This window comes from Lissotriton vulgaris, chromosome 1_1 (genome assembly GCF_964263255.1).
Source record: "Lissotriton vulgaris chromosome 1_1, aLisVul1.2, whole genome shotgun sequence".
Classification (NCBI taxonomy): Eukaryota; Metazoa; Chordata; class Amphibia; order Caudata; family Salamandridae; genus Lissotriton; species Lissotriton vulgaris.
In genome coordinates, this window is record NC_141685.1 from 152,332,747 (window position 1) to 152,360,560 (window position 27,814).

The following is a 27,814-nucleotide window of genomic DNA, read 5'->3' on the forward strand; positions in this document are numbered from 1 at the left end:
CCACTTCAGTCCCTTAGGTGAGCCTCGGCCGCCTTTCGGACAGAAGGTAAAGACTCAGGTAAGTGTTTTTGCTTTATGGTTTAATCAAGGGAGGATGTCAGGGATAAATAATTGCTATGCATATATGTGAAGGGAGGGGGTTGGAGCAACCAAAACAAGAAGAGTAGCCGATGATTTCTGCTCTTGTCTTTCCTTTCTGTCTCACTTATTTCCTTTTTCCTGGGTTCCTTTCACCCCTCAGCCTCCTCTCACGTCCCTCTTTGACTCAGCCCCTTTTCAAAAGCCTGTAGATGCCCACGCACCTGGAAGAGCCACGTCCCTCCGGGGCCGTGGCGTGGGGACTCTGCGTCCTCAGTGAGGTCTGGTCTCCATCTGTTTCGGCTTTCCCTCCTCCGCCAGGTTCGGGTGTTCCTCTCGCCGACAAGCTGTTACCTCCCCTGGGCTCCGGTTTTCTCTTTCGGAAAGCTGTTAGGTCTTCTCTGTCTTTCCGGTCTTCCCCTGCTGGTTTCTCCGCCTTGCGTTCCTGAGTGGTATTTGGAGTTTATGTTGCCTTGAGTACAGTGTAATTATGTGGCATGTAATTATGTGGCACTGAGTGGTATTTGGAGTGTACGTTGTGTTGAGCGCAGTGTAATTATGTAGCATATAATTATGTGGCACTGAGTGGTATTTGGAGTGTATGTTGCATTGAGTGCAGTGTAATTATGTGTCATGTAATTATGTGACACTAAGTGGTATTTGGAGTGTATGTTGTGTTGAGCGCAGTGTAATTATGTAGCATATAATTATCTGGCACTGAGTGGTGTTTGGAGTGTATGTTGCATTGAGTGCAGTGTAATTATGTGGCATGTAATTATGTGGCACTAAGTGGTATTTGGAGTATATGTTGCATTGAGTGCAGTGTAATTATGTAGCATATAAATATGTGGCACTGAGTGGTATTATGAGGAGTGTATGTTGCATTGTAATTATGTAGAATATAATTATGTGGCACTGAGTGGTATTGTGTGGCATGTAATTATGTGTCACTGAGTGGTATTTGGAGTATATGTTGCATTGAGTGCAGTGAAATTATGTGGCGTGTAGTTATGTGGCACTGAGTGTGATTGTTTGTAGTGTATGTTGCATTGAGTGCGCGTAATTATGTGGTATTTGGAGTGTATGTTGCATTGAGTAGAGTGTAATTCTGTTGCGTGTAATTATGTGGGTACTGAGTGGTATTATGAGGAGTGTATGTTGTATTCAGTAGATTGTAATTGTGTGGCGTGTAATTATGTGGCACTGAATGTGATTGTTTGTAGTGTATGTTGCATTGAGTGCAGTGTAATTATGTAGCGTATAATTATGTGGTACAGAGTGGTATTGTGTGGAGTGTGTGTTGCATTCAGTAGAGTGTAATTATGTGGTATTTGGAGTGTATGTTGCATTGAGTGCAGTGTAATTATGTTGCATATAACTACGTGGTAATGAATGGTATTTGGAGTGTATGTTGCATTGGGTGCAGTGTAATTATGTGGTGTGTAATTATGTGACACTGAGTGGTATTTGGAGTGTATGTTGCATTGAGTGCAGTGTAATTATGTGGCGTGTAATTATGTGGCTCTGAGTGGTATTGTCTGGAGTGTATGTTGTATTTAGTAGAGTGTAATTAGAGTGTTTTTATGCAGCACTGAGTGGTATATGGAGTGTATGTTGCATTGAGTGCAGTGTAATTATGTGGCATGTAATTATATGGCAATGAGTGATATTTGGAGTGTAAGTTGCATTGAGGGTGCAGAGTGTGTGAGGGTGCATAGTGTGTGAGGGTGCAGAGTGTGAGGGTGCAGTGTGTGTGGCCTAAAGTAGTGTGAGGGCGCAATGTGCGTGGCCTAAAGTAGTGTGAGGGTGCAGTGTGTGTGGCCTAAAGTAGTGTGAGGGTGCAGTGTGTGTGGCCTAAAGTAGTATGAGGGTGCAGTGCGCGTGGCCTAAAGTAGTGTGAGGGCACAGTGCGCGTTGCCTAAAGTAGTGTGAGGGCGCAGTGTGTGTGGCCTAAAGTAGGGCGAGTGTAAAGTGTGTGTGAGGGTGCAGTGTGTGTGAGGGTGCAGTGTGTGTGAGGGTGCAGAGTGTGTGAGGGTGCAGAGTGTGTGAGGGTGCAGAGTGTGTGAGGGTGTGTGAGGGTGCAGAGTGTGTGAGGGTGCAGAGTGTGTGAGGGTGCAGAGTGTGTGAGGGTGCAGAGTGTGTGAGTGCAGAGTGTGTGAGGGTGCAGTGTGTGGGCGCAGTGTGTGTGACCTAAAGAAGTGTGAGGGTGCAGTGTGTGTGGCCTAAAGTACTGTGAGGGTGCAGTGTGTGTGGCCTAAAGTACTGTGAGGGCGCAGTGTGCGTGGCCTAAAGTAGTGTGAGGGCGCAGTGTGTGTGGATTAAAGTAGTGTGAGGGCGCAGTGTGCGTGGCCTAACGTAGTGTGAGGGCGCAGTGTGTGTGGCCTAAAGTGGTGTGAGGGTGCAGTGTGTGAGGGCGCAGTGTGTGTGGCCTAAAGTAGTGTGAGGACTCAGTGTGTCTGGCATAAAGTTGTGTGAGTGCGCAGTGTGTGAGTGCGCAGTGTGTGTGGCCTAAATTAGTGTGAGGGCGCAGTGTGTGTGGCCTAAAGTAGTGTGAGGGCGCAGTGTGTGTGTGGCCTAAAGTAGTGTGAGGGCGCAGTGTGCCTGGCCTAAAGTTGTTTGAGGGCGCAGTGTGTGTGGCCTAAAGTAGTGTGAGGGCGCAGTGTGCGTGGCCTAAAGTAGTGTGAGGGCGCAGTGTGCGTGGCCTAAAGTAGTGTGAGGGCGCAGTGTGTATGTGGCCTAAAGTAGTGTGAGGGCGCAGTGTGCGTGGCTTAAAGTAGTGTGAGTGTGCAGTGTGTGCCCAGTGTGTGTGGCCTAAATTAGTATGAGTGCGCAGTGTGTGTGGCCTAAATTAGTGTGAGGGCGCAGTGTGTTTGGCCTAAAGTAGTGTGAGGGCGCAGTGTGCGTTGCCTAAAGTTGTGTGAGGGCGCAGTGTGCGTGGCCTAAAGTTGTTTGAGGGCGCAGTGTGCATGGCCTAAAGTAGTGTGAGGGCACAGTGTGCGTGGCCTAAAGTAGTGTGAGGGCTCAGTGTGTCTGGCCTAAAGTAGTGTGAGTGCGCAGTGTGTGAGTGCGCAGTGTTTGAGGGCGCAGTGTGTGATTGCGCAGTGTGTGAATGCGCAATATGTGTGGCCTAAAGTAGTGTGAGAAAATTACAAAAAACAATTTGATGGACAGAATGTAGATCAATGTCTTACATTCACCCCAGTACAAGGATCTGGGCCTAAATCCATCGTTTTTTGCACTCCACACCACCCTGGGTCAGATAATGGCTTTATGCAAATCAGCTCTGACCCTGTGCCCCATGGGAACAGTCCGGTCCGAACTACAACAGCCATATCTTTCCCAGACCGGAATCAAGCATCCGAGGACCGGACCGGTTTCGAGGTAACACCTCTCATCAGCCCGGCTAGCTTGACTCCAGTGGTGTGGAGGCTCTGGGACCCACGTCTGAGCTACCCCAGTACACTCAGGGAGAAAATTACAAAAAACAATTTGATGGACAGAATGTAGATCAATGTCTTACATTCACCCCAGTACAAGGATCTGGGCCTAAATTCATCGTTTTTTGCACTCCACACCACCCTGGGTCAGATAATGGCTTTATGCAAATCAGCTCTGACCCTGTGCCCCATGGGAACAGTCCAGTCCGAACTACAACAGCCATATCTTTCCCAGACCGGAATCAAGCATCCGAGGACCGGACCGGTTTCGAGGTAACACCTCTCATCAGCCCGGCTAGCTTGACTCCAGTGGTGTGGAGGCTCTGGGACCCACGTCTGAGCTACCCCAGTACACTCAGGGAGAAAATTACAAAAAACAATTTGATGGACAGAATGTAGATCAATGTCTTACATTCACCCCAGTACAAGGATCTGGGCCTAAATCCATCGTTTTTTGCACTCCACACCACCCTGGGTTAGATAATGGCTTTATGCAAATCAGCTCTGACCCTGTGCTCCATGGGAACAGTCCAGTCCAAACTACACAGCCATATCTTTCCCAGACCGGAATCAAGCATCCGAGGACCGCAGCCTCAGAGACTCACAGATTGACAAGACAGGAAGACATGCACTGAACTCATTCACAGAGAATCTGGACAGTCCGCTTAACCGGGCTCACAGAAACAAGACAGGCAGCTCCACTGGGCACAGAAACAGGACAGGCAGCTTTACTGGACTCACAGAAAGAACTGCACTGGGGGCAGAGAAACAGGACAGGCAGCGCAATCGGGCTCACAGAAAAGGACAGGCTGCTCCACCGGGCACAGAAACAGGACAGGAAGCTTTACTGGACTCAGAGAAAGAACTGCACTGGGGGCAGAGAAACAGGACAGGCAGCGCAATCGGGCTCACAGAAAAGGACAGGCTGCTCCACCGGGCACAGAAACAGGACAGGAAGCTTTACTGGACTCAGAGAAAGAACTGCACTGGGGGCAGAGAAACAGGACAGGCAGCGCAATCGGGCTCACAGAAAAGGACAGGCTGCTCCACTGGGCACAGAAACAGGACAGGAAGCTTTACTGGATTCAGAGAAAGAACTGCACTGGGGGCAGAGAAACAGGACAGGCAGCGCAATCGGGCTCACAGAAAAGGACAGGCTGCTCCACCGGGGTACAGAAAATAACAGGAAGCTTTACTGGACTCAGAGAAAGAACTGCACTGGAGACAGAGAAACAGGACAGGCAGCGCAATCGGGCTCACAGAAAAGGACAGGCTGCTCCACTGAGCACAGAAACAGGACAGGAAGCTTTACTGGACTCAGAGAAAGAACTGCACTGGGGGCAGAGAAACAGGACAGGCAGCGCAATCGGGCTCACAGAAAAGGACAGGCTGCTACACCGGGGTACAGAAAAGAACAGGAAGCTTTACTGGACTCAGAGAAAGAACTGCACTGGGGGCAGAGAAACAGGACAGGCAGCGCAATCGGGCTCACAGAAAAGGACAGGCTGCTCCACCGGGGTACAGAAAAGAACAGGCTGCTCCACAGGGTCCCAGAAGCAGGACAGTCAGCTACATAGGGGCTGAGAAACAGGACAGGCTGCTGCACCGGGCTCAGAGAAACAGTCCAGATAGGAGCGAGAAGAAAACACCGGGAGATGCGTGCCCTGGGGCAATGTCTGCCACGTGTGAGAATGAAAGGCTTTCTCCATCAATCACTAATTGAGATGCAGAGTGACCTGGCAGCACAAAGGAGGGGTCCACGACCCACATCCTGCGCCGCGCCGCGGCGCCTCTGGCTTCTAATCACGGCGCACCAGGGCGCCGCGGCGCACACTTTGGGAACCATAGCTTTAAACCAACAACGTGAACTGAGTTAGGAAATGAAAGAATTATTTAGAGAAATTAAATTTTTAAATATGTTGAATACAGTCAAAGTCTCTCTTCCTTAAAAAAACTAATATTTTATAAAATTTCACATTTTAAATAATTCAAACAAAATTATATTTATTTATTCATTTAACATTACAGATACACTACTTAGCACAAAAATAATAATTTGAGACGTCGAGGAATGCAGAGACAACCGTAAACAACAAGTATGTTAACATTAATTAATATTATGTTTTTATTTTTAAATCAATTTAAAAAATATACTCTTTAAATATTTTATAAAAATAAAACAAAATGTATGCTTTAAAAAAATGGTGAAAAAATGAAAGGTAGATGAATGAGAATCAAAATATTTTGATTTATTTAAAATTGCAGAAATATTTCTGAATTAAACTACAGGAAAGGACAAGGAAAGTGCAGACCCTCAAAGAAAGAGATTCCAAAAAAAAGGCATGGTAAGTTTTTTTAATTTTGATAAAATGTATCCTTACAAACAAACAAACAAGAAAGCAATGTACGGAGATTTTAGACAGTGACAATAAAAATGAAAAAGAAAATCACTTTTAAAGTCAAAAGAGATTTTAAAATGTATTTTTAAATTTCAGAATTCAAATCCGAAAAAAAACCTGCATTTCCTTGGATTAAACCAAAGAGCAGCGGACTATAGGGATCTACAAAAAGAACAGAGAGAAATACTAAGTAAGTACAGAAAAATACCTACATAATTATATAGTCTGTGATCAACACATTGTATGCCAATGCAATGCCTTTTTTTCAGACATGTTTTTAATAAAACATGCTTAGATAACGCATACCAATACAACGCAATGTTTTCTTTTAAACACCAAGTTTTAGAGGAGAGACCCCCAATTTTAACTTAACAACATTTATTTATTTCCCTTAAAGCATGCGTTGAGAAAAGTATGTAGAAAAATAACAAGCACTGGCGTTGCCAATAGGTCTCGCAGTAGGAAAGTTGGAGCTATTGGTTTTGTAAATGACATTTTATATTTATATATCGTTATTGGCATTGTCAATAACAATATATACATATAAAATGTCATTTACAAAACCAATAGCTCCAACTTTCCAAATGCGAAACCTATTGGCAACGCCAGTGCTTGTTTTGAATGAGGTTCGGGTGGCCCTGCTCGAGCACTAGAAAACTTGAAAATTTGCACACCACTCCACGTGTGGAAGAGAAAATAATGTTGAAAACGAGTCGAATACAGTGTTTACTGTATGGATTACAAGAGTATAATGATTAATTTGGTATAAGTCAAGGATTGCCAAGAAGGCGTAACCCGAGCAGTGCATTTGGTTGGGGCGACATTACGTCCCAGTTCAGCACGTTTTTGACCCTGGTGTCATTGGGCATGGCACTCACCAAGCTGCACGCATTCTTTGAGATAAAGGGATGCCATTTGAGTAATAATGATAATATGGAGTGCATCCCTATCACTATTGAACTGGCATGTTGAAATGTATGCCTGATTCTGGGATAGCACCCGCAGAAAAAATTGGACTAAGGAAAAAAAATGTGGAGTAATGTTTCCACACGGCAGGAGAAACATCGTGGTTGGTCGGAAAAGACAATGTCGTAATGAGATGAAACTGAGAACCTTTATTTGTTGGAAACCTTCTTCGGTTCGAGAAATCAGTTACAATGTGTGCAATTATTGTGGAATAATGCAATGGAAACGTTTTTACACAGGTCTCCACATTAAACTGCATAATGGGAAATGGAGTCTCTGGCATGTAAAAGCAATCGGACAATAGAACGTTAGGGGCGGGTAAGGAGAAGAGTCTTTGACCAATTGGGAGGGATGTACTTGATTTCCAAAAGGGAGGTAGAAGGGAGGGTACAATCTCCTGTTGGAAGGGAACACGAGGACGGTTGTTTGTCTACGACTGTGGCAGGTAGGGAATGCTAATTTAACATGGGAAACAAATGCAAAGCAGGCAGGCATTTCAGCTAGATAACGAGAGGATGTGGGAAAGGTAATGGAATGAATGGGCATAGCGTTACTGAGCAGGAGTAGTTTGAAGAGTATGGGGGTGAATGTGGTGTTAACTCAGAGTGCACATGCATGGAGAATGATATATGAGTGAATTTACGAGTGGAGGGGGATAGAGCAAGCTATTGCAGCATTTTCATGTTGGAGGAGTGGAAAAAACAGTTTTCTCCCAAAGCTGTGCATTTGGCTGAAAGATGGCCCCAAATTGGCTCTGTCTGCATCCCTTCAAATCGCTCCCAGTGGAAATGTTTACTTTTGTGAGTCCTTGGGGAGTCGCCGAAGGCTTTTAGCATGTTTTTTTGCAGAGCCTCAGCCCATGAGGCTTATTTGAAGCTGCTATTCGCCAAACGGAGGTTATCTGCTCCCAGCCCAGCGTGGAATGTGAAACATATGAGGTAAAGGAGTCACCACAAGCAATTTTGGCCACGGATTTGCCCCCTCACCCCTCCCCTAGTGTGGATCGTCTAGTGCGATGTTTATTTAGCATGGCATAACTAATGTTTGCGTTTCGTTACAAAGACCAGGATCACAACCTAAGTCCCACTCCTTGGATTTGGCCAGTTAACATAATAGATGCAGTAATTGTAAAAGAAGATAGCCTAAATGTATTGGGACGAAAAGGGTATAGCATCGTTATACCGATGACGATGCGCCTAAGCGGTTTACTTAGGGTACCACCCTACTCCTTGCATAAAAGCTCCGGTTTACAGGGGGCTAGGTGCTATTGGTGTTCTAGGGCAAAATAGCTAATTACCTGAAACTCCAGAGTGCACTTGGTGCCCTGAGCGATATTTTCATAGAAGCACTGCTTGGCATTGTCAGGCAGCTCAAACGTGATCTCCGAGGCAACAGCGTAACCCAGAAAAAGAAGAAAAGAGCAAACGAATTTAGGGGAGGAGAAGCCGCAGAGCGCACGCTGGGCGAAGCCCTTTGATGTGCTGTGCGGCAGTTACAAAATGCAAATAGGAGGGAGGCTGATGCCATATGGGCGCGATCCTCAACAGCATCATAGTTACCACGTTTAATGCCTTGATATGAAGAGCTGAGAAAGGAAAAGCCAACTGTTGTAAAGAGAGTATCTAAATCAAAAGTCACTTGACATTAGTTAAACAAAAATATGAATAGTATACATATAATAGAGCTCAACTTAATCTAGCGGCTTTTTCATCAATGGTCTCAAAAGAATATGTATACTCCAAAACACAATTAATAATAACCTTCAACACACGGTGCATTTTAAAGATAAATTGGTTTTCCAACCGCGCTGTTGTATTCAAACACTACACTAGACAACCAGAAAACATTACAATAAAGATAAGACACAGACCAGGAAAACAGAGGCGCACAAAGGCAGCCGACCCAATAAATGTATCAATAAAGAAAATTGGGTGTGTAAGGTGTAGGGGGTGGGGGGAACACGTACACGGAATCCACCTCATAGCGCTCCGAATAGCTGCAAGGCCCCATGTTTAGCGCTATACGAAACTCCTTGAATAAATAAGAATGAAACCTAGAAGGAATGACTCTGGTGCAAAACACGGAGCCTCTGCAGACCATCGTGACTGTGACGCTGCTTAACTTAAATGTGTCTGAAACCTCTCAATTTCTCCACATAGAACAGCACAAAACCCGGCCGTACGTGTTCCCTGAAAAGCACTTTCAGATGAAGTAGTGTTTTGTTTACTTTTATGGGTGTTAATTCAGAGGTTGAGCTTTGTTCCGCTCGCCTGCTTGTAAACGGCGGGGCTGCCCTGTGGTCGGTGTGCCTGCTGCAGAGAGGTGTCTGTGCCCTGCAGTCCCAGGAAACCGGATCACGAGCACAGTTTGGCTTCAGAGAACGCACTGCACATTCTAAGCTGTTTTGCACCACCTTTTGCACCAGGACCTCGGAGTGTGTCTTGTGTGAATATTTTTTGTTCAGTGCCTGAAACTGGGCATTTACCAGGTTAGCTGCCCGAAGCACCAGCATGGGGCTCATTGTCTAGAAATCAGCGGTGTGTGTGGTTTCCTCTCCAGCGTCGCAAGTCCAAGCACGGTGTCCACAGGGTTCTTTCTTATTTATTTATTTTTGCAGTTTTATATAGCGCGAACTCGACCCGAAGGTATCACAGCACTGTACTTGAGAACCAGTTACATTACACAAGGACACATGCATTTCTATACATGGGAAGAATATATGATTTGCCCAGAACCACAGGATGCGTGAGCCTCCTCCAGCCAGACACGAACCCGGGTCCCCAGCTTCAAGGTCCGCCGCTCTGGCCGTTAAGCCACATCCTCTCCCCAGAGTTTAACCTACTTGAGTTATAAAATATATTATTTGATGGTTGTTCGTTCTCTGCGTAATGCGGTTTCTTCTGTGTGTGATCATCTATGCGAAACGTACATGTTGTACGTAAAGTAGAGCACTGAAGGATTAGAAGACTGACAACTGTCATTACAACGCCTAGAAGCGACAAGGTGCCGCATGACGCTATATGCAAAGCTAGTGTTGTGTGTCCCTGCGCATGTCGAGTCTCGGGAACCAATATAGTGTGCGGTAGTGCCCCTGAGAACTGAAAGACACCCCTCACCCCAATCTCACCCAACCCGCAGTGTTTCCTGGGGGGGGTGTAAACAGTGGCTTAATGCAATGCTGGGGCCGCCATTGCAGAACGCGGTGAGGGGCCACGGGTCTCCAATAAGTCACATAATTTCATTGCCCTGTGCTAAGTGGCGACCCCGTGAAATATTGGGGTCTCCTGCAGGGCAGGGGCTGCAGAGGCCTGCGTTGCACCGGTGCTCCTGTGGGGTGTGCGGCCGCGGCATCGCACCCCTCTCCAGACCTCGCAGGGCCGAACACTCCAGACTTTTTAAACACGGACTACTACATATCAAACAAAGGAAATAAACTAGAATATTATACAACGACAGATAGCAGGAGTCTGCTTCTCAGTGTTTACATTTGTTTGTTTTTAAGTGTTTCATCCCGTAGCGTTTCTGTTACAATAATCTACGTCTGTGCACATCACACCGGGTACTTAAAGCCAAAGGTTGTCCCCCGTCTAAGGATAAAGTCCCCTGAAGCGAGGTCAAGTGGTTGGAAATCAATCACATATCCACGCACTTATGGCACATTTTTTAATACTTAGTTGTTGAACCGGATTTAAGGCTGACGTGTTTGTAAACCAGCTGGGTTTAAATGTGTATAATATGGATGCAGACACTGTTGTGGAAGAGGCCTGCTGGTGCAAACAGCCCTCGCGCTGCGCATGTCTCAGGCTGCGTTGGCAAATAGTGGAACCCAGTCATGGCTTGCTCAAGATCACACACGTATGTGAACGGGTGGAGAAGCCGGGATACTCGTCTGATCTCCTGGTCACAAAGCGAACAAGAGATCATCCGTAGTCTAAAAGAACAAGACTGAGGGAAGGCAGAGATGGGGAGGGGGGAGGAGAAATGCGACACGGTGTGAAGCAGCCTTTGAAGTGAAGCAAAGCTTCACTTCAAAGGTGTGGAAGGAGTGCTGCTACGGCCTGGGGGAAGCTGGCTGGGAAGGGGGAGGAGAAATGCAAGTTTATGGCCCAAAAGCGCGTGCCTGTGGCCACGTGTACTCTTAGAAAACCGCACGAACGAAACCCTTGGTTTCACGAGTATTTCGAGCACTTGAATTCTCGCTCCGCTCAATGCGCTTGCGCGCATTGATAGGTCGCGAGACCTAAAAACATGCATTGAAAAAATGCACTCCAAAAATGTGTGAAAAAAACAGTTGATAAAGATTCTTTCATTTACAAAAGCATGGATAGAGTACCAAAAAAGGTCAAGTGTATAACAAGGATAAAGAAACAACATAAAACTAGCGTATGAAAAAAATAAAAGGAGATAGTATGAGTACACCAAAACTTATATACCCTGAAAAAAAGCAACATAGAGAGTGTGAACCAAATCATAATGCAACTTATCCAGGGAGTCAACACATAACAGCTCTGAATACAATCACTTATTGTACAATGTCTATTCTATTTTCAGAAATGTAATCCTTATAAAAACCAACGTTGAGTTGATTCAAACAACCAAGCAGGGGACTAAAGGAATTTACAAGAACACAAAGAGATATACAAGGTAAGTACCAGCAAATCTCTATTAAATTAAATAGACAAAATAGGTTTATAAACCAAGACATTGCATGCTACTACCATGCCTATATTTATAAGACATTTTTTAAGCTCAAACATGCTTTAAGTTACAAAACCATTACCATGTTTTTTTACAAATTTAAAAAAGAGTGAGTACAAATGAAAAAAGAGCGTAACAGTGATTCTGAAACAACAAAATTCAAGCTTTTTTAAATATTAAAAAAGAATATAATGAGAAAATAATAAGGGGCCCATTAGGATCACAGGCGGATCACCACCGCCCGCGTGGCGGCGGCGATCCACCCGTGTTCCGACCCCACCCGCCGCCGCCAATGGAGGGACCAAGGCAGACGGAAAGTCCGCCCGCCAACCTAATGACCCCCTAAGACTTAACAACCATGAATTTTTAAAATAGAGACTAAAGACCAAAGCAAAACAAGCAAATCACCCAGAAAGTCAACACAGATCACATGTTAAAAAATATTAAAACTTTTTGTACCATTTCTATTCTATTCAGAGAAATCTATTCCAAAATTGGAAATCTACATCTCCTTGATTACGACAACCAAGCAGTATCCTTCAAGAAACTACGGAATATCAAACATATATACAAAGTAAGTACAGCTATAAGTTAGAAATGAGTCTTAAAAACCTTGCATGCGACTACCATGGCTTTTCTTTTAGAACGTTTTATGATTTATGCACGCTTACCTTCCCCCAAATTTGTATTATTTTTTAAATCTAATGAATTTGGGGGGAGGGGTGGGGGGGGAGATTCACCCCCCACATCTTCCCATAATATCATGGTAATAGCTTGCGTATTTGTGTTGGGAGACCCCCCACACCCCCCATCTTCCAATGTTAACATTATAAATAAATGCGTATTTGTGGGGGGAGACCCCCCACACCCCCATCTTCCAATGTTAACATTATAAATAAATGCATATTTGTGGGGGGAACTCCTCCCCACACCCCCCATCTTCAAATGTTAACCATATAAATAAATGAGTATTTGTGGGGGGGAGACCCCCCATCTACCTACAATAACGTTGTAAAGGCATGCATCTTTATTGGTGAAGACCACCCATACACCCCATCTACCCATTAATACGTTTAAATAGCATGCGTATTTGTGGGGGGGAGACCCCCCACACCCCTCATCTACCCATAATAGCGATGTAAATGTATGGGTCTTTTTGGGGAAGACCACCCACACCACCCATCTATCCATCATTTCCTAGAATAAGAATAGATAACTTCTCTGAAATATGTTGTATGTTCATTAAGCAACATGCGTAGAAATGATAGCTGATAGAAATATATTTTTTTTACATTCAAACAGATTTATCAACAATGTCAAGCAGCAACCGTGCATCGTATGTATAATCTCAGACAGGGAATAACCTTCTAAAGTATGATGGGTACCTCTATTGTAAAGATAAAAGTGTTGAACCCAGATGTCATTGGAGGTGTGTGCAATACTTCTCTTCCCATTGCACAGGCAGAGCGGTTACTCTGGAAGAAACCGTGGTTAGGACAACAGAGCATAACCACTCTGCCTCTGCAATGGAAATAGAAGTAAGAGAAAATGTCCAACAGATCAAACTTCTCGCACACACCTCAAATGAAAATTGTGGAACAATACTGAGGGAAGTGGCTAAGAACATACCGTTGCATGTTGCAGGTAGCATGCCCTCCATCCCCAACCGTAGGCGGATGGTTCAAAGAGAAAAGTGTCAAGTAATCCACACCCAATAACACATCGTAATTTTGAAGATATTAACATCCCTAGTAATTTATTGATAACTTTCTCTAATGAATCCTTTCTTTTATATGATAATAGAGATTTACTAAAAAGAATTTTAATTTTTAGCACTAACCATACCATTTTAACTCTTGTGAACAGTCCAATTTGGATGATGGATGGGACTTTCAAATCAACACCCCATCCATTTTCTCAAATTTACACTTTTCATGCTAACATAAATAACACCACAGTCCCTCTAATCTATGCTTTGCTGCCTGACAAACATTCTTCTACGTACACTGAATTTTTGTCAGTATTAAAAACCAGAAACATGAATAAAAGTCCTGCAAAAGTAATAATTGATTTTGAATTGGCGATGATTACTACAATCAAAAAATTATACCCTGAAACGCAAATTCAAGGATGTTTCTTTCACTTTTCGCAGGCTTGTTTGTGCAAAATACAGAAATCATCCTTGGTTGAGGAATATTTGTCAAGCAGCAAATTACAATTTGAGTTAAAGAAACTAACAGCATTGTGTTTTGTACCACCTGAGAGTGTATATGAGTACTACACTGCAATTACTGAATCAGATTTTTATACCCAAAATGAAGAAAAATTGGCACAAATTTTAAATTATTGTGAGGATACCTGGATTGGCCATCTAAGCGAGTCGGGTCGCAGGCGGAAAACCAAGTATCCTATTGAATGGTGGAACTGCTATTCAACCTTCTTGAAAGGTGGTGTCAAAACAAACAATGCAATTGAGGGGTTGGCATAATTCTTTTGATAAAACAGTAGGTAGACATCATCCTAATATATATCATTTTCTGGAAATTTTGAAAAAGGAACAAAGTTTCCAGGAAATGAGACTAGCGCAATCACTTTCAGGTAGTCTGAATCCACGGATTTCGAAAAGAAGCAGAGAAATGTCTGAGAGACTATTGGCTAAAATACAACTATTTTCGTTGATGGTGGCTTCAGACTACCTTGAAATTCTATGTCAGGACAGGAGGCTCCGATTATGCTTTCTCATTTCTTTAATGAAATGCTCAGCAGCCAATAAAAACAACCAAAAAACTACATTTCCCATGAACACCAGGGAATGACCATAGAGAGTAGTGTATAAAAGGTCCCAACATTAGTCCTTCTTCCTCTTTCTTTGCTGCTCCGCAGCCAGTTAAGTGCATTATTTTCTCTCTACTAGCATATTGTTACTTTCTTACTTGCTTTAACATTGTTGCTCACTTTATATACTGTGCTTTGCCATTGCGCATTGTGGTTCGCGCGTTTGGGGCTCGGTCTCCGTTCTTCGTGCGTGTTTTTTCTCCGCTGCCGGTGTGCAGCTTGCTTTGGGCTCGGAGCGTGTGTCTCACCTCCGTTTGTTGGTCCGGGCGCTTCCTAGCTGCTCGCGTGCCTTTGGGGGAGCAGGGGTTTCCGTTTTGTTGGGGAGCGCGAGCGCTCTCGAGACGGTCTTTGGTGGCAGGCGACAGTCGCGCATGCGCGCTGTCCTATTTCCGGTTTCTGGGTTTCCTCAGCGCTGGTTGAGTGACGACGTTTTTGGCGTCCTGCCCACAGCCTGTCTCCAAACTTTAACCCCGTCAGACACCGAGGTCTTCTGAGGGCTTTGGTTGCAACTTTGTGGCATAGGCTCTGCCTAGAGTGTTTTTGTGCTGCGCAGGCTTTGGCTCCCTCCACGCTTGAATACTTTGGAAGTCAGGTTTGTTCCTGCTTCATTCAAAGCCTGCCTTGGGGTTATAACACTCCCCCTTGACTTGTGTTTTGACACTCCATATTGTTGCAGTCGTCTTGTGGGCATTTACTCTCTACCCTTGTGTAGAATGGCTGATTACTACGACGCTGATGACGACTATTACTATGATGATGAGGAGGAAGGCTCCTTGGAAGAGAATTTGGTGGAACAGTTGGATAAGGGTGTTCAACAGTCGGTTAACAAGGCACTGGTACGTGCTATTAACCCCTTAAAGCGTCATTTGAATCTCTATGCGCAGCAGCAGGGCTGGTTGCATGCTTCCAAGAAAACAGCAAAGTCTCCTGTTAACCCTCATAAGACAGACTTTCAACGCCTGGCTAAGAGTTTGGCGGCTGCGCCTTCCACTGCTTCTAATCTGCATGATACCGAATCGGACAATGCACAGTCTTCCGCTTCTTCGGACCATGCTTCTCCTCCTCCTAAAAAACGAGTCTGTAAGGAACATTTTGTGGATGCCCTGGAGCGTCCTTCGGTGCTCAATTTTGAGCCTGCAGATATCGTTCATCCGAACTCTTCCACATGGCTGCCTTCACCTGCTGTGGCTACCTATATTGAGGCGCACATTCGACAACCTTTTGAGGCTTCGGTTCAGGCCCGGTTGCGCTCAGAGTGCCCGAGACCTGATTTGGCTGACCATTTGGCGAGACTCCGGAGGTTGACCCCATGATGGTCACGTACTTGAAGAAGTATGCAAAGGACCCGAAGAAGGGCCTTGATAGATCTGGGCGGTCTTGTCAGGATAAGGTACTAGACTTACTTGGACCGCTCACCAAGATTTTAGATCTGGGTTATAAGGCGAAGGAGGCCTCTGCCCTTGTGAACCCAACTGAATTAATTGAGTGGGCCCAACGGGCGATCTGCCAATTGGGGAATGCCAATTGCGCAATGTCTGCGGAACGTCGCAGGTCCATCATTTTGAAACTTGATCCTAAACTTTCTGAATTGGCCACTTCGGAGTCTGGACCTGAGGCGCAAGGCCTCTTGTTTGGTCAACCGTTTCTCAAAGAGCTCACGCGGTTTGTCTCCACCTTCAGTGGTATAGACAAGGCGCAAGCCTCCTTAAGACGGGCAATGGGTCCGGTTTTTGCAAAGGCCGGACGAGGTAGGGGACGTTCGTTCGGCCGTGGCTCTGCAAACCAGTCCCAGAGAGGCAACTCCTCTCAGCAAAGAGGATCTTACGACGCTAGTTATTCCACCAGGGCCAACTTTTATCCATCACGGAAAGGAAAAGGCCAGTATGGCAAAGGACGTTCAGGTGGTCAACAAGGACACTACCAGGATGCCCACTCTACAGGTGAGCCTGATTCAAGCATGCGATGTAATGTTGGGGGGTCGCATTCAATTTTTCCTACAAAATTGGCGCATGATCTCCAGCGATGCATGGGTGCTACAAACTGTTCAAGGGTTCAGAATAGAGTTTTATCACCCGATGCATCAGACCCGTCCTCCCCCTTGTTTGCATTTTTCTCTTCAGGATCAGGTTTGTCTCTCCGGGGAAATAGACACCCTCCTCAAGAAAGGGGCGATTCTTCCAACCACCCGTCATCCGATGGGGTTTGCCAGTTCAGTCTTTCTGGTCGAGAAAAAAGGGGGGGGGGCTCTTGCCTGGTTCTCAACCTGAAGGACTTCAACGGTGGGGTGATCTATCGACATTTCAAGATGGAGGGTATCCATCTATTGAGGGATCTCCTGCGCGAGGGGGATTGGATGGTCCGACTGGATCTCAAAGATGCGTACCTCTCGATTCCGATTTACAGGCCTCATCGTCGTTTTCTCCAGTTTCACTGGCAGGGAGTTTGGTACGAGTATCAGGTTCTCCCGTTCGGTCTCTCGTCGGCACCGTGGTGCTTCACGAAGCTGTTGAGACCGGTTGTGGAACATCTACGGTCTCTGGGTGTCAGATTGATTATTTATCTGGACGATATTCTCCTTATGGCGGAATGTCCTCTCAAACTTCAACAACATCTGGAGTGGTCCATCGATCTTTTACAGTCTCTAGGTTTTCTGATCAATGTTCAGAAGTCGGTTTTGATTCCTGCCCAGTCTATAGAGTTCCTGGGTTTCCAGATCGACTCGGTGGCTTGTCAACTTCTCTTGCCTAATCAGAAGATGCGTTTTATCAGGAGAGAATTGACGTCTGTTATTTCCAGACTGACTGTGTCGTTGAGGTCGTTGGCACGTGTAGTAGGTCTGTTAGCATCATCCATTCAGGCGATCTTTCCAGGTCCTCTGCATTACAGAGCGATGCAAAGGCTGAAAATCCAACATCTCCGGAAAGGTCTCAGGTACTCAGACCAGATTCCTCTTACGGAGGAAGTGCGTTGGGAGATGCAGTGGTGGTTGGACCACATGGAGGCCTGGAATGGTCGAGCCCTATTCGGTGCGTCCCCGGAGCTGGTGATAGAATCCGATGCCAGTCGGTGGGGTTGGGGTGCTCGCTGCGGGTCTGTCTCGACGGGGGTCGTTGGTCCCCTCAGGAGTTGGCTCTCCACATAAACTGCCTGGAACTCCTAGCGGGTTCGTTTGCAATCAAGTGTTTCTCTCGCCTTCAACCGAGTTGCTGCATTCTTCTCCGGATGGACAACGTGTCCGCAGTCCGATATGTCAACAAGCTGGGCGGGACCCGATCCAAAGTGTTGGCGGAGATAGCCAAGGATTTCTGGCATTTTTGTCTTCAGAGGAAGATCACTGTTATTGCGGAGTATCTTCCGGGGTGCAACAATCAGATTGCGGATTGGCACTCCAGACATCTTCGGATTACAGCGACTGGAGGCTTCACCCTCGAGTATTCCGTGCTCTCCTTCGGCGTTGGGGTCAATGTCAGTTAGATCTGTTTGCCTCTAGCCTCAACGCGCAACTTCCGCGCTTTTACAGTTGGAGGCCGGACCCTCAGGCTCTGGCCACGGATGCTTTTCTTCAGCAGTGGCCATCAACCCTCTGTTATGCCTTTCCACCTTTTCTAATGATTCCCAGGGTGCTAGCTTACACCAAACGGTTTCGAGCGGATCTGATTCTGATTGCCCCTCTCTGGAGGGCTCAAGCATGGTTTCCGGTGTTTCTGGAAATGTGCTGCGCTCCGCCGTTCCTTCATCCCCCGTTGTCGAATCTCTTGGTGGATCCTCTCGGAGATCCACATCCCCTGATCCTATCCGGCTCTCTTCAACTGCTAGCGTGGAGGATCTCGGGGATCGCTGGACGCTCCCAGGCATTTCTAGCGACGCTTCCAAATTCCTTAGTGAGGCATGGGCTCCCAATACTCACAAACGGTATAAAGGGGCTTGGAAGCGATGGTGTGATTGGTGTGCTCAACGGGAAGTTGATCCCGTTTCAGCAGATATCAGTATGATTATTAATTTTTTGGCATCCTTGGCCACCTCTGGTCTGGCTTATTCGACGGTTAATGGTTTTCGCTCTGCTATTTCAGCGGGTCATATCCACATCGATGGGAAGCCTGCGGGTGAACATCCCTTTATTTCCAGGTTACTTAAGGGAGTTCGTTTTGCGAAACCTCCCGCCCCTAAATATGTTACTTTATGGGATGTTTCTGTTGTTCTCAGGTTCTTCGAGGCTTGGCCTTCGAATCCTTTGTTATCTCGCAAACAATTATCTGCGAAATTGACGATGTTACTTTGTCTGGTTTCTTGTAAGCGTGTGTCGGATGTCCACGCTTTGGATCTAGCAGGTCGCAGTTTTACTCCTGAGGGGGTTACCTTTCGTCTTTCCAGACGTACGAAATCTAATACGCCTTCCATTACATATTCTTCTTTTCCTTCTCGTCCCAACTTTTGTGTTGTACAATGCCTTAAGGATTATGAGGTGAGTACTGCTTCTTTCCGTTCAGACATGCAGGGTCAACTATTGATTGCCTTACAAAAATCTTTTCGCCCTGTCACTCCAGCTACTTTGGCGCGCTGGGTGCGGTGGCTTATGTCTGAGGCGGGTATTGATGTGTCTGTGTTTGGCGCGCATTCTGCACGAGGGGCGATGGCCTCTAAAGCTTATTCCATGGGTGTTACTCTGTTTGATATTATGAAGGCTGCAGACTGGTCATCTGATTCTGTGTTCAAAACGTTTTATTATAAACCTATTGATAGTGTTGCTTCTGTGGTGGTGGATCAGCTTTAAAAAAGCATAATCGGAGCCTCCTGTCCTGACATAGAATTCAAAATTTGCAAACATTCGTGACAAGAATTTTCAATTCTATTAAGGACTAGGAGGCGAGGATTATCCCACCCGTTGTTCATATTTGCTTGCTAATGTATTGTGACTGTTTACATGCAATTGCAAATATATCACTCCTTGTTTTTTCCCTCCCTGGATTGCTCTTGACTCTCTTGCAATTTTGGATGTTACGGCTCTGTGTCTTTTCCAGGTTCTGACCAGAAGTGATGTTGTTTGTTCTCATCCGGAGTGTCATTCTCCTCCTGGCTTCTGGACCCGAAGTTCTTCTGCTGCCTACTTCAGGATCCTCTGGATTTCTGCAGCTTGTTTGGAGTTATTGTTCTTACTTTACTTGGGATTTTATTTTGACCTGGACCTGTTTCCACAAAGAAAGAGGAAGAAGGACTAATGTTGGGACCTTTTATACACTACTCTCTATGGTCATTCCCTGGTGTTCATAGGAAATGTAGTTTTTTGGTTGTTTTTATTGGCTGCTGAGCATTTCATTAAAGAAATGAGAAAGCATAATCCTCGCCTCCTAGTCCTTAATAGAATTGAAAATTCTTGTCACGAATGTTTGCAAATTTTGAAGTATTGCTTATGTTTTACATTACTGAAAATTAAAAATATTAACCTCAATATGGTTTTACTTGCCATTTTTTCTTCAGTCAACAATTCGATTGGAATTTTTTAAAATATTTTTCTCTAAAAAAAAGGAAAGTTGGGGTTCCTACCTTTAGCTGTCTTCTTTTTTTGAACGCAATGGAACTGCTTAATAATCCTTGAGTCACCATTGGTCATCAACTCCAATCTTTGCCAAAAACAATTTTTCTTTAGATCCAAAGAAAATCCCAGAATATCCAGTTTTTACTTTTCAAATTCAAAAATCCAGGACAATATTTTAAAAAGGCAACTTGGTTTGCCTTGATGCAGTGCATCAATGCAAACTCCTTTTATCCAAGAAAAACAAAATATGTGATTTTCTTTGTTAATTTCCAATATCCAAAAAGAGAATGCTTCATGAAGACTAAGGGGTCTATTACGATGTCGGGCGGATCGCCACCGCCATGGTGGTGGTGGCGATCCACCCGACATTAATGCCCGCCCGCCACCCTTTTCCCCCCTGCCACATTACAATGGCGGGGGGGATCGCAGCGGAGGCAAACACCGCCCGCACCTTTTCCGCCCCGGTCGCCTTGCGGCCGGGGCGGAAAAGGAATAATATGGTGGCGGTGTCTATCAGACACCGCCAGCCATATTATGATGGGCATTTTTCAATGCCTTTCTGTGGCAGCAATGCCGCCACGGAAAGGCCGGCGGACTTCACTCTGGGGGCCCCCTGCGGGCCCCCAGAGTGAAGGTGATGTGTGGGGTGCACACGGGGGGTACCTGTGGTACCCACCTGCATTCGCATAATCAAAGCGGCAGGCACCGCGCAGTGCCTGCCTCTTTGATTATGCAAATGTAAAAGTGCTTTTTAAGCATTGTGGCGGGCGGTGCTGAGAGCACCGCCCGCCACAATGCTTAACATGCAGGATGTGCCCGCCACTGTGGCGGGCACATCCTAATTCAACCCCCGCCGTTATGGCGGGCGGTCCCGCATACCGACAGGATGGCAGGCGGACAAAGTCCGTAAACCGACAGGATTGTCCGCCCACCATCCTAATGACCCCCTAAGACTTTCAAAAGAAGGCAACTTTATTAGACTTATTCCACTAAAAATTGAAATTTGATCGATGTCAATCACTCGCAAAAATCCAAGAAAATGAGCATTGCTGGTTCTCAACATAGTAACTTCGAAAAAATCCAACAAACCATCTTATTTCAATCAATCATCATTTTAAGACGAATGCCAAAAAATCCAGGTATTAAGGCCAGTTTACTCACGAGCACTTGAAAACCTATTTTTTTTTTTAAATGGTCCTGAATTAGACTTCGAATGAAAATTAAATTCTATAAGTAAAACAAAAAGATGTCTTTAAACAATGGCACCCTTGGGAGCTCCTATTGCTTGTAATGTAGACTTGGGTAAGAAAACAAGTTGTATGTTTTAAACTGGGTGGTCCATTAATGTAAACTATTTCAGGAGGGATTACATGTGCACAGAACACCCTCACACTAAGGGCTCAATGGGAACAAAAGACAGTACACAGTAAACCTCTAGTGCCTTAAAGGTTAGTGTTAGAACCTGGGTTGGTACGTTCCATCCACCCCTCCCTTTGTCCCCTGTTGGATTCTCCCACTGTGAAGCTCACTATGGAATGTTGAGGTGTTCTCCAGTGAGGAGAGTGGATGACCATTAAATGAGTTGTACTTGACAGAGCTGCGTCCTGTTTCTTCAGTACACAACATACTTCCAACACTGGCGACGAGGGTGGGATGTGGTAGGCCCACAACATTCCCTCAGACAGATCCTCAAATAGTCCCACCAATGGGTCCTGACTATTGGGGTGACCTGCAGGGGGTAACAAAGAACAGCAACAATAGGGGGAGAGGGTGAACCTCCCGCCCACAACCCAGGAAGGAAGTCCCCACGGGGTGGAAAGAGATGGAGGGAACTTTGGAGGAGAACTTTGACCCACCATTGACCTCTAGAAGGTGCTAAAATCTTAAGTAAAAGAAACCTGGGGTGTACTGTCTGCATTGGAGGAGTTATGACAGATATGTTAATAGATTCAGGATCGCCTTACAGTTTGGTAAGCACGAGTGACTGGAATAAAAAATTAGTTGAAAAATATGGAAACGAATTGAAAGAGGCTAACATATCCCTGGAGACATTTACAGGGGAGGACATCAACGTAATAGGATACCACGTCATGGAGTTAATGTACAAGGGAAAGTATACTAGGAGTACCATATATGTAACAGAAAGTGGACCCACTATGCTAGGGTGGAAGGATCAAAAGAAATTGGGAATATCCCTCAATGGAAGAAGAAGGGAACAAATGAAGGAGAAGGCACCGAAACAAAGCATGGGGGTAAGCAAGGGTTGCGCATTGATGGCCCTCAAGCCACCTTCCAAGATGGCAGGTGTTTGTGAAGGAGCAGCAAGTATTGAAGAACGTGTGGAAAATACAGCCAGGGGCAAACTGAAAGAAAAACGAGAATCTTACCACAATTTGGTGGATGAGAGAGGAATACGTAAGCAACACGAGAAAAAAAACAGTGATGGTATAGTTGGAGAAGAAGTAGAATTCGGAAGGAAAGGAGGAAGCATCAGGTCCACAGCAAAAGAGTGGAAAGGGATAAAATGTAAGAATAGCATATCCAATTGCAAAGAGACAGGTCAAAGAACCACGTCGTTTGAGTTCAAGGCAAAGACGAGGGAGGAGTATGTGGTCAAGTGTGAACAAGGAAGAGACATGGACTCAAGTTATAATGAACCAAAGAGTGAGAGGAAGGGTAAATACATTCAAAGATCCAACAGTGGAAAGTTGGAGAGAGAGAGCAAGGAAATGCAGAAAATACTAAAAAATTTCCCTCATTTGGTCCAATCAAGTCAGAAGGGTTCACTCTATGATTATAGGAGTGAGCACAAGCTTCATGACCCAGAAATCTCTACTGAGTTCTCTTATGGAAGATGCGTGAAGAAACAAGGGGACAGACTCAGGGCTGAAGAGACCAATGCAGATCGGGAGCTGTGTGTCAAGGAATGCGATAAAGGTTTGGAGTCGGGTAAGGGCCAAGGGAGGAATGACAAAAGATGGCCTAGACCAGTCACCATCGATGACACGGTAAGAGAGACATAGTATGCCAGACGGAGTTGCCGAGCAGTGCCCTGGCCCAAGTTACTGCTCATGTAGTGAATATGAACATTACGTCCAGTACCGTCCCTCTAGAGGAGGATGGAAATACTAGCAGGATTGTGCGAGACTTTTCATTATTGAGACTGTAGTAGAGCATTGCGGGGTGGCATAGGAAGTGTCCTAGAATTGGGAAGATCCTGCTACTCCAATCTTGTATCCCTTTTCGACTACAGCCAGTTAGGGGGTGGGACCTTTTAGCACCTTCTAGAGGTCAATGGTGGGTCAAAGTTCTCCTCCAAAGTTCCCTCCATCTCTTTCCACCCCGTGGGGACTTCCTTCCTGGGTTGTGGGCGGGAGGTTCACCCTCTCCCCCTATTGTTGCTGTTCTTTGTTACCCCCTGCAGGTCACCCCAATAGTCAGGACCCATTGGTGGGACTATTTGAGGATCTGTCTGAGGGAATGTTGTGGGCCTACCACATGCCACCCTCTAGAGTAACTGGGGTCTTCCCTCAAATGAGGAGAAGTCAGAAATGTGGACAGGGAGTTACCAGGTGAAGGTCAAACATCACTAAACTGTGTACGAACTATGGTATTACAAGAGACTTGGGGTGAGGTCTCATAGGTGGGTAAGGGGAGACATGGCGCAAGCCGAAGGAACACAAATGTGTGAACTGACATCAGGGGTCCTAATCTCCCAGCAAGATTGCCAAGTGGAAAAAAAAAAAAAAATATATAAGAAAATATATAAGTTGTTCTATTTGAAAATGTCATTGGTGGAGTTTCGACAACATTGTGAAAACACTGCCATAACTTGTTTTCCCTCAGGTTTCACTGTTTTCCCCTTTTAGGTAGCCTCCAGTTTTGTTTATGTAACCTGTAACCTCCAGGCACGCCAGGAGGGAACTCTTTGTAAGGAAGGGAGATGTGTTAGAACCTGGGTTGGTACGTTCCATCCACCCCTCCCTTTGTCCCCTGTTGGATTCTCCCACTGTGAAGCTCACTATGGAATGTTGAGGTGTTCTCCAGTGAGGAGAGTGGATGACCATTAAATGAGTTGTACTTGACAGAGCTGCGTCCTGTTTCTTCAGTACACAACATACTTCCAACAGTTAGATTATGTTTCAAAAAGAGCAGGCCACCAGTATCCAACCACGAGCCCACATTTCAACATGCAGATTATAATAGGAGACCACATTTCAACATGCAGATTATAATAGGAGACCACATTTCAACACGCAGATTATAATAGGATGCTTCTGGGTTAGTGTCTGGCTCGACATCAATCACAATATAAAGAGCATTCTCAGTCTTGGATTCACGGAGATGGCATGGTCAAACCAAAAGCATTCTCTTAATATTACATTTAAAATTTTAAAAAAATTAACAAGGAACCATTCACATGGTGGAACTACTACTTGTAACATGCATCGGTGTTTTTCATGGTAAAATAGAGCATTACATTAAATTATACCAAACCCGTTCTTAAGCAAAGCCCTTCCCTCACTTTTATCATTACATTAGAGGTGTCCACGATATTCTGCTCTATTTACAGTTTAAACATAATCTTACCTGTCTACTTTAGCGCCGCCATCCTGCGATCACCGGAAGTTGCAATCCTGAAAATGAAGTAAAACTATCGCGCGAGTACATCAGCAGATTCAAGCATAATAGAAGACGGACAAGTATTTCCTTTGCAAGTAACGGAAAAGCGTGTGAAAATGTATTGTTAGTGAATCTTACCATATTTTTATTAGAAAACAATGCAGCATCAGTTTTGAAACCTTATAATAATTTGTTTATTTACAAATTAAAAAACGATCAAAATAATAATAAATAATTTAATTTTCACAAAAATGACAGATTTTTTTTTTAAATACAGCAATAATGTTTGTGACGTTTTACGATCAATTTTGAAAGTAGCCACGAGGATTCACAAGAATATCTCTTATAGTTAATACACATTACGCAATATGGATTTATATTATACACGCCACCCTTTTAATGATCTAAATTGTATTTTTGAGATTACATTTATGAGAAGTAGATGAGTTTACAGAACACGAGCATTTGACATATTCACCATTCCAAGACGGCGCCCGTTTCCATTGCCGCAGTCCTTCGTTTATTATTATGTCGGCATACCGGAAGTCACCCCAAGCGACGGCCTGAGCTCTTCTACACCGGTTCCTGTGCTGAAGCTACTCAGATGTGGAGACCGCCCCGCCCTCGGTCTGAGGGTTTGGGTCCTCTGCTGCGCTCTGCGGCGATAGAAAGGTAAGACTGAGATCATAGGTTTCATGTAGTTCGAAGTGAGATCCACGCTGACAATAGACCCGAGCACCGCTCCTTCACATAGAGTTACTTTCAGCGTTTGCATTAAAGAAGTATGTTTCTGTGCCCGACTGTAGCACTCCCAACGGACCGCCCACATCGGAACTCCTCGGCGCTCGTCGCTCGGCTTCCGGTTGACCGAGTAAGCGCATCGCCAGGAACGCCTCGAACGCCGGCTGCTTTTTCGGCCGTCGCAACCGCCGCCTGTCGCACAAAAACAGAACCCTCATTAGAACAAGCGGCAAATATTGAATCTGCGCTTTTGCCGCGCTGTAGGGAACAGAGGGGGCGCGGCGCCCGCACCCCCCATCGGGGGTCCACAGACTCTGGACCCGGCGCGCTGACAGAGACGCAGCACAGGAAGCGCCAAAGGAAAGTGTTATCAACGAGGGGAAGAGAGTGGGCATGTTAATTCCGAGTCTGTAGTATTCGGAGAGAAGCCGTTAAGAGCATACAATTAAGAGGCGGATGGTGGCAGAAGAAAAGACTCAAATTACCAGGAGAGAATACTGATATTGAAGTTGCTGAGGTGCCTGGATTTCGTGTGGTGAGGTGAGGAAGGAGTGCGGGCCCACAGAAACAGAGGTAAGTGAAGGAGGCAAGTCTTCCTAAACTTGAACATTCTGCCCAAAATTAAATAATTAAGGGAAGCAATCTGGGGGAGAGGGTAGTTGCCTATACACAAGCGACAGAAGCCTTGCAGTACATCAAAGCTCCCTTGTACCCCCGGCTACGTAGTAAAGAAGAATTTGAAAAACAAATGGCCTTAGGGAAAACAAAACCACGTAAGGCCCTGAAAAACCCTAAAAAAGCAGGAAACAAATCCGGAATGGTGGACGTGACCAATGCATCAAAAAGTCTGGAGAACGCAAAAACAACACCAACCGGCAGCAGAGTAATGACTAATGGAGAAATCTCACCCCCGAGTTCAACTCCTTTGCCAGCACTTGCATCCTCTAAGTCAGCTGGCGCAAATGGGGGGTCGGCGGTATCAAAAACCATTAAGGATTTTATCGGGAAACATTTTAAAGGGAAAGAGACAGTACGTAAGGAGTCAAGTGTATTAGAGACCCCGCAAACCATCGAAGACTCGGCAGAAACTAGCTTGGAACCCCTGAACCAGTCAGTCTTCAATATCGCTGAGATACCATTGGAACCTCGATTGTCTTCCTCACCAAGGATGTGGCAGTCACTATTCACCCAGGTCACAGGAGCAGAGGTGGTGAACGAGGATAAAATAGACAGTAGCAACCACTTGGGTGAAGAGAATTCTGCTGAGCGGGAAATCAGTGTCAATGGACAACAAAGACTAAAGAGCCCAATTGTTATCGGATTAAATGCTACAGACGTGCCCCTATGCAATTTGGAGGTGACTGGATCTACTAGCCTATCCATGCTTGAAGTTATGTTGATGCTCCAAAAGACCTTGCAGGGCATTTTAGAAGTCTCAGTCCTAAATAACGACATTATAAAAAGACAAGGTGACCAATATAAGGATATTCTCGGAGAATTGATACAGATTAAACATTTGATGCCCGCCTTAGTAAGACCAGTAGAAGATCAGGAAGAGATTATAGTGGATAGTGGGGATGTAGCGAGAAGGGAGAGTAGCCATTCAGAGGATGCACCCACAGAATACATATCCTATCGCCCAATGATAATAAAAAGGTATGGGGAAAGGAGCTATAGAAAGCAAATAACAACAAAGCAAAGGAGGGGGAAAAAGGCCCCAGTTAACAGCAACCCCGAAAAGCACCAGGAGCAAGCGAAGGGGGCCACTCCAGTCTATAAGTTAAAGGATAAGGATCTAAGGCAAGGAGTTAAGAAACTAATTTTTGCAGAAACAGGAGCAAGTAGCAATAATTCAGCCGATCCAAGCAGGAGGATAAGTAGGAAGAGATTGGGAAATGGTGAAAAGGCTACCAGGAGGACCCAACCTGGGGTAAAGGAGAGCTCAGTAGTAGGTTGGGGGATGGACATACCTGTAGATGGGGGGCCCACAAACCTAAATCAGGTGATGGGGGACAGAGCTAGAGACAGAGAAGAAGTAAGTAGGCATAATAGGGAAGAGAGGTCAGAGGGATTACTACAACACCGACAGCTAGAACTCCCTACAGATAACTGGGTGTTTGTAGAGCCATTAGGACAGGAAAAGGGGGGGAAAGAACAAGGAAATTAAACCCTTTAAATCGTTCACAGCTCCTATCATCTTTTGCAATGTGTCCCAGCCTAAGATATGTCAGCACCGCAGATTTAAAAGAAGTTGGGTTCATGGTGAATAGCAAGGGGAAGGAAATAACAAAGGTTCTACTCCACTCAGCCCTAATAAAAGATGCAATAGAAAAGGCAGAGTCTGAGATGCGTTGGGAAGGAATTAGAATAGTAAAAAGGGAAGAGGTGTTACTGAATAAGACAGGGAACTCTTTCCTTAGGAACCACGCAGCACTAGATGAAAGACAAATAAAGATGATTAGCCTGGGGAGAGGCAAGAAAGATGCCCTTGAAATTACGATAAA

The 27,814-nt window shown here is 45.3% G+C and overlaps 3 protein-coding genes and 1 pseudogene across 4 annotated transcripts in view; 2 read left to right on the forward strand and 2 right to left on the reverse strand.

The window, feature by feature from the left end:
- The window catches only part of LOC147737900 (uncharacterized), a 69,332-nt gene extending 44,741 nt beyond the window's left edge, over window positions 1-24,591 (reverse strand). The window contains exon 1 of one of the 2 annotated variants that reach the window (XM_086948451.1): window positions 24,537-24,591. The gene's annotated coding sequence lies outside the window, so the exon portion shown is untranslated. Of the gene's footprint in view, window positions 1-19,954; window positions 20,018-24,536 lie in introns of those variants that run through there. The other variant, XM_086948492.1, reaches the window with a different exon arrangement.
- Window positions 1-27,814, reverse strand: part of LOC147737899 (uncharacterized) — a 610,977-nt gene that overhangs the window by 106,701 nt on the left and 476,462 nt on the right. The gene's annotated exons all lie outside the window — the stretch shown is intronic.
- Window positions 12,892-14,469, forward strand: LOC147737901 (uncharacterized; annotated as a pseudogene).
- Window positions 22,220-27,814, forward strand: part of LOC147737902 (uncharacterized) — a 138,515-nt gene continuing 132,920 nt past the window's right edge. Inside the window, 2 exon segments of the mRNA XM_086924990.1 lie at window positions 22,220-22,954; window positions 25,945-27,371. Coding sequence (XP_086781116.1) covers window positions 22,220-22,954; window positions 25,945-27,371 — 2,162 coding nt within the window.